We start from the raw sequence: 7,167 nt of genomic DNA, 5'->3' as shown, positions 1-7,167 counted from the left end.
TATATATATATATATATATAAAATGTACACACACCTATATATATATATATATATATATATATATATACGCACGCCTGTATGTGTATATATATGTATACACACACCACACACACCTGTGTGTGTGTATATATATATATACATACACACACACACACACACTCACATGTATACACACACCTGTGTGTGTGTGTATGTATATATATGTATATATATATATATACATACATACATACGCACACGTATACACACACACACACATATTACGTGTAAATGTAACATTAAAAACCTCAAATGTTTGTATTTACATAGAAAACTTTTCGCCCTCTGAAGTGCCTGATGCTGCCAAGGAAATATGCTACAACTGGTTTTACAAGATCGCATCCATACGGGAACTTATTCCTCGGTTTTATGTCGAAGTGGCCATTCTTAAGTGTTACAACTACCTGGACACAAAGTTTGTATTACCTCTTGCATCTTTTTTTTCTCCCCCCCCCCCCCCCCCAACACACACACATAACATCAAAGATTTGTAGGTACCTGGTACTTTGTTATGCAAACTCAATATACTATCAGGCATATACTCCCTTGTCTCTCTCTCTCTCCCTCCCTCCCTCGTCTCCGTCTCTCTCCGTCCCTCCCTTGTCTCTCTCTCTCTCTCTCCCTCCCTTTCCTCTCTCCCTCCCTCCTCTCTGTCTCTCCCTCCCTCGTCTCTCCCTCCCTCCATCCCTCCCTCCCTACCTCTCCTCTCTGTCTCTCTCCGTCCCTCCCTCATCTCTTTCTCTCTCCGCCCCTCCCTTATCCGTCTCTCTCTCTCTCTCTCTCTCCCTCTCCCTCCTCTCTGAGCATATTTTTTTACATACATGAGGAGAAAGAAAATGTTTGTCACTCGTGTTCAATTAATAAATTGCCATCTTTCTCTCTCTCTCTCTGTATGACTATGTTTCTGCATGTTTGCCTCCAGTACCAAAAAGTACCATTTCTCAAAAAATGCTAAATGTCCAGTCAGCAATGCCAAGTCATCAGCATCCAAACAGTGATGCCCAATCATCTCATTATTTAAAAGAATGAACCCAAAGAAACAGACATTAAAACGAGTGATAACTTTAGTGTTACATTTACCTCTGTCTTTTAATTTGTTTCTAGAGAACATGGCAATTCTTTGAAGAGGCTGGCATCTATGATAAGAGGAATTGGTGATCCGTTAGTTGCAGCATATGCTCGCTGTTATTTATGTCGGGTAAGTTTGATAAATTTTATAACAAGCCCTCTACAAATTTGTGAATAAAATCCCTTAAAGTTCCCCCCTTCACCTCGTGTTAACACAGCTAAAGTATTTATTGTTCATCTGGTATAAACATTTTTTGAAGCGTAATAGGGTTTCTTTTCCTTTGAGATATACTCTTCTCCTGATCTTAAACTAGAGTTAATTTACAAAGAAAATAATTGTAGATCCAGTGATAGCTTTGAGAAGTCAATGATGTGATTGTTTACTTTTAGAATAACATTTTAGGGTAGGTGTGAGAGTCCTGATCTGGTCAGTTTGACCATAAAGCGGGCAGAATATTTCGGCCTAATACAGTCGGTTTGAATACTAAAGGGTGAAATGAACGAATGAAATAAACGAAGAACTTGTTCTTCCCTGCATCCGTGTGTTGTTGTTTTATGACCGGCACATCTTAAAAAATACTTCGTATTCTGTTCCAGGTGGGAGCCACAGTAGCTTTTGGGTACCGCGAACACTTACTGCCGTGCTTTGATGATTTTCTCTTTACCTACCATCAGGTAATTATGGAGATTTCTTGTTTTGTACATAATTATGTATGTAACCATTTTTTTTTCACCTAACCGCTTTTGAAATTGGTGTCTGTGTACATAGATGTTTGTAATATTACTCAAGTGTGAAGTGTTTGAAGTTATGTATTGTGCAATGTTAGCCTAAGGTGTCTTCATAATGTCTAAGCGCAGCTGGAATGAAGTGTGTGACATCTTTAATGCATTTCTTTGAATTCTTTTTACAGAGTCCTATCATTATTTCTGTCCCCTGTTTCACTTCACTCATTTATTTTTGAACCCTAAACTTTAGACTCAAGAGGATGGCGTACAGAATGTACTGGCCAGGCAGAAACTGGAGACACCAAAATATTTAACGCTATATTCTCCTGCTTTGGACTGGTTACTGCAGTGTTTGGCTCATGATGCGACATCTGAGACTTTGGAACAAATTCTACAAAAGACAAGTGATCATTGCAACAGGTGAGGAATCTGTGTATTTATATTTCTAAAATGTTTTATTCTCCTTTCCAGAAACAGCAGAGATGTTCTGTTAATCATTGTTGCAATTACCTGAAAATTTTTCTTGTTATGGATGTTTGTATAGGTGCGACTTTGTCAGGGTGGTTAAAAAATTTGCTTTGTAAATGTGGTTTCAGTTCTACTGCATGGCATCTTGGACAAGTGTGTTCTATATCTCTTGTTGTAACTGACAGTGCTACAATGTGTGTGTGTGTGTAATAATTTTCATTTTTCTCTCATCTTTTTATTGCAGTGCTCTGTTGCTGAATTCCATAATTTCTGCATTCCAACCCAGTTACATAGCGAACAGAGCATCCCAGTTTGTGGAAATGATTAAGAACTGTGAAGAGTCTGGTTTTCCAAAGGTGTGTATCTGACATACTTGGACCCCAAATAGCTTGTTATCCTCAAATGTGCTTTTGGTCATCTGCTGCCGTCCAGGTTACAACCACCATGAAACCCACAATTTCCAAAACCTGTGCTTCTTTTAACCCTTTAACATTCAGATTACTTTGTCAAATGCAATTGTCTTTTATTCACAGTTTTAAATTAATCATGCATTATCTCGTAGGGGTCTCCAAAAGGAGTCTCGGGGAGTAGCATCCCTGCCTTCCTGAACTAGTTTTCCACCACATTTCTTAAAAATCATGGTAGCAGGATGCCTTGTGGTATATATTCCAGGTTTTTGTGTTCCATTGCCTATTCAGGGTAGATTTAATCTGTCACTCAGTTTAACAGCAACACTTGGTACCTTGGGTGTCCTTTAATACAATCCACCCTGTTGCAAACTTTTGGTTCCGGGCTTCATGTTTGAGGAAACCGTCCTCCCTTCTAAACAGTCATGTCCTGACTAAAAGATGAAAGAATAATAAAAAAAAAAAAGGCCCCTGGAATGAAGCCCTCAAGATTTTGTATCTTGAGGGTAGACCAACAATATGGTGATACTGATGGCATTTTTTTATTAGTTTTTAAAGAAATTATTTATTGTCTTCCTTATTTTTCAGCACATGTTATATCGTACCCTTGGAGCCTGCCTCATTCTCGCTGATCCACCTGCCAACCAACGTTTATCAATACTCAACGACGTGTGGAAAAGTATAATGAAATTGAAACACCCTAGGGTATGTAAATTTTTTTTTGTTTTTTTTTTTTGTTTCTTTGACTATTTCTATTTCTACTTCCTTCTGAAATTATATAAAAGACACATATACTCTTTGGTCAGGAAAACATGGACGGGCGGGTCGTAAATTTTCAGTCAACCAGAGGATGAGAGAGCGGTCAGCGGTTTGTAGCCTTGGCTATAGCTTAAACTGCATCCAGCCATGGGGCTCTGACTTAAGTCTACCAGGGCTTTGATGTATATGGAACTCTCTCTTTAGCCGCTGTTGTTCCTAGGTCCACTCAGACTCGGAGTAGTAGTGCCTATCAGGGTCCCAGTTATAGGAGAAATGTTAGCACGCCAGGTGAAATGCTTGGCAGTATTTCGTCTCTCTTTACATTCTGAGTTCAAATTTCGCTGGCACTGTGTGTGTAAACTAAAAAAGTAAAATTAATTAAATATACTTAAAAATCATAAATGTCTTTGTTTATACATATATATCTGTGTATATATTTTTTTTTTATTGGAAAGTTTATGATGATTGGGTCTTCAAGTTTTGTCTAACAGCAAACTTTACAGCAAATTCTATGATACAAACTCCTCTCTGTTTTTATAATGATCTTAATTAAAGCCTTCCCTTAAAATTTAACGTTAATTTATGTTCCAAACTGCAGCTTGATAATGACAGTTACTTTAATGAATTCGTCATAATTTTCAAATAATTGAAATGAAGATTGTGTTTCAACAGGATATAACAAGAGGGTTAACTTTTTTTACCCTTTCCCCCTACACTTCCTGAAACTGCTCCCAAGTTCTGTGATATGAAATCTACTCTGTTTTAAGGTGCTCTCAATTAAAATCATCCGTCAACATTTCATGCTAATTTATGTTCCAAACAACAGCTGGATAATGACAGTTATTTTGATAAATTCCTTATTTTCAGAATTAATTGAAAGAAAGTCCGTTTCAGCAGAAATATAAGAATTGGGTTAAACTAGCAGCTTTAAGATAACCCTTATTTAATATTTGTTTTCTGTTTTTATTAATTTTAGGACTACATTAGCTGTGCTGAAGTTTGGATAGAGTATGTTGCAAAACATTTCGGGGTTTGTATTATTATTTTATAAATCTGTTATCTACTTTTGTTTCTAATATTTTTAGTTGGTGTCCATTTATAGTGTCACCAATTTAGTGAGAGTGGTCACTAATTTATAGCGTGAAAGCTAGTAAATTGAAAATATACCAGAAGGCAATTTTTATACAAAAGTATTTTTAATTAACGAGAGCAGACAAGTGGTAAGAGTGTAGCCAGGTGTATGTGTGCAGGAGTCAGAGAAAACTTTTATCACATTTGAAAAATAGATTTTGTTGGAAGTTATTATAAGCTAATAGGTACAGAGCTGGCATAAACAAAAATATACTGCTCATAACATGATCAGAGTAGTGGGCTGATGTCATCCAGAATTTCATGGAGCAAAGTTGGCAGAAATGAAATAGGCCGTTCATTATATAGCAAGTTGAGAGTGGCTAAAAATTTAGAGCTAGCGGCACAACGCTGGTGTGAAAAAGCAAGGAACTGTTCCTGATGTTGAAGGTTGAGATGCGATATAATTCAGAGCTAGTTGTGCAAAGTTGGTGTGAAAAACAAAGAGGCTGTTCTATGTTGAGAGACGTTGCTCTTCTGCCATCTCTCTGCTAACTGATTAAAACTCCTGCTGCTCTTCATGGGCAGAGAACTGCCTCTCATATTCATACGTGCCCAGCCCTGATTGGCTGGAGAATGCCATAGCACAACTGCGCTATGACGCGACAACTAAAATAGCTTTCCTGACATGCTACAGATGCAGGTCTCTCAGTTATGATGTTTAAAAGTGAAGGCATGGCTGTGTTGTTAAGTTTGTTTCACAACCACATAGTTTCAGGTTCACTGTGTGTGTGTGTGTGTGTGTGTGTGTGTGTGTGTGATGCTTTGTTGTAGCCTGAGCAGGTTTTTATTTATTTTATTAATACTTTCAGAAACGTGAAATCAATACAGTGCTGAGTGATATCAGCAAACACATGTCCCCAGATCGGGCGTATGAAGACTACTATCCTCAACTTCAGTCAGTTGTCTCTAAAGTTTTGATTCACTTTCATAACTTTTCTGTACTTTTTGGACTGGTAAGTTTTTCTCGCTGCTTTGACTTATTTCTCTTAGTTCATTTAATTTTTTCTTTAAATTAAATAAATTACTGAGGCCATAACTCTTTTCTCCTCTATTTTGTACATGTCCTTTTCGAAGGCTACTTGTAGGACCTTTTTCTATCCAAAGGTGTTTTTTTTTTTTTCAACTTAGTTTAATGTCATTGAGCTAGCAGAGTTGTTAGAACAAATACAGGTGAAACATCACAAAGCATGCTGAGTTCAAATTCTGCCATGGTTGACTTTGCTTTTCATCCTTTCAGGGTCAATGAAAGAAGTACCAGTTGAGCACTGGGGTTGATGTAATCGACTAGTCCCCTCTCCCTTCATGATTTCAGGTCTTGTGCTCCTAATAGAAAGGATTATTTGCAGCGTGTTGATGACTAGCTGAAACACTAGCTCACCCAGGCAGGGAGAGACCCCATGGTGTGGGAGAGGGTCACAACACTGGTTGCATCCAGACTGCTACAAGTAATTGTAAGAAAGCCTGAGCCACTGCAGTGGATAAGAAATACCAAAGAAGGGAAGTCCTTGTCAGGACCCCAATCTGACCAAAGACTATCTATTTGCCCCAACTGCACCATACCCTGTCATTCGAGGATCGGTTTACAGAGCCACTTAAGGGCTTGCCACTCTTTCTCATAATCTTCAGACATGAAGAACTGCCATTACATCATCATTTGCTTTGAGTTCACCATTTAAAACAAATTATCTCAGGTCTTTCGCAGTTTCTAAATTCTTATGAAGTAAACAACTTTATATTATATAATTACCTGACTGTCTTTTTTTTGAGGCACATGGTATTAAAAGGCTAACGAATCTAACAATATTTCCATTTATCTTCCAGGATAAATTTTTGCCATTTCTCGACATGTTCCAGCGTGAGTCAGTGAAGGTAGAAGCATGCAAGTCCATAATGGAAGCTTTTATTAAGTTAGTATTTGTTGTTATCTTTCAGATTGTTGTTTTGTTGTATTTTAGTAGGAAGGGGTTTGAAGAATCGGTGGAGCGTATCCATCTTAATACCTTGCAGTGTTTAAATACATGTTTGTTTTTTTTCTATCCCTCACCTTATCACTCCTTCATCTCTCTCTCTGTCTTTATACACCCCACTCTCGCCTCCCCCACCTCTCAACACCATCATACCACACCACACTACACTATACCACACAATACATCACAACACACCACCATGCACACGCCCGCACTGGCCAATTCCCATCCCCACATTTTCACACCTACACATACACACGTCAAGCTCATCAGCCCTCTTTCACATGCACATACGTACTCTCTTACACAAACGCACACCTTCGTTTTGGGATCACCACTACTTTGTTATCTCCCTTTCATGTTAGCTTTCCTGTGTGACCCTTCTGTCCGGCATTCGCCATGATACATCGCTAGCCACTACACACATTTTTTTCTCTCCTTGTTTCTTTCTGTGTTCCTTTCTGTGGAAGAGCGTAGGCTCGAAACATTAAAGACTTTTTCAATTCCCAAGCGTTATACTAATACATCTGTTTGTTTTCTACACCACATGTCTTCGTCTTTTGTTATTTTTGTGAATTCTCCCTATATATATATATATATAT

The 7,167-nt window shown here is 38.0% G+C and overlaps 1 protein-coding gene across 2 annotated transcripts in view; it reads left to right on the top strand.

Moving 5' to 3' along the window:
- The window catches only part of LOC106870037 (VPS35 endosomal protein-sorting factor-like), a 22,929-nt gene that overhangs the window by 7,732 nt on the left and 8,030 nt on the right, over window positions 1-7,167 (top strand). For both annotated transcript variants that reach the window (XM_014916008.2, XM_052974293.1), the window contains 9 exons: window positions 310-454; window positions 1,144-1,237; window positions 1,705-1,782; window positions 2,084-2,253; window positions 2,546-2,657; window positions 3,297-3,413; window positions 4,444-4,497; window positions 5,408-5,551; window positions 6,420-6,505. In XM_014916008.2, coding sequence (XP_014771494.1) covers window positions 310-454; window positions 1,144-1,237; window positions 1,705-1,782; window positions 2,084-2,253; window positions 2,546-2,657; window positions 3,297-3,413; window positions 4,444-4,497; window positions 5,408-5,551; window positions 6,420-6,505 — 1,000 coding nt within the window. The remainder of the gene's footprint in view (window positions 1-309; window positions 455-1,143; window positions 1,238-1,704; window positions 1,783-2,083; window positions 2,254-2,545; window positions 2,658-3,296; window positions 3,414-4,443; window positions 4,498-5,407; window positions 5,552-6,419; window positions 6,506-7,167) is intronic.

The sequence above is a fragment of the Octopus bimaculoides genome, chromosome 18 (assembly GCF_001194135.2).
Source record: "Octopus bimaculoides isolate UCB-OBI-ISO-001 chromosome 18, ASM119413v2, whole genome shotgun sequence".
NCBI classification, from domain to species: domain Eukaryota; kingdom Metazoa; phylum Mollusca; class Cephalopoda; order Octopoda; family Octopodidae; genus Octopus; species Octopus bimaculoides.
Note: the sequence above shows the minus strand (reverse complement) of the source record. Positions and strands in the feature narration are given on the sequence as shown.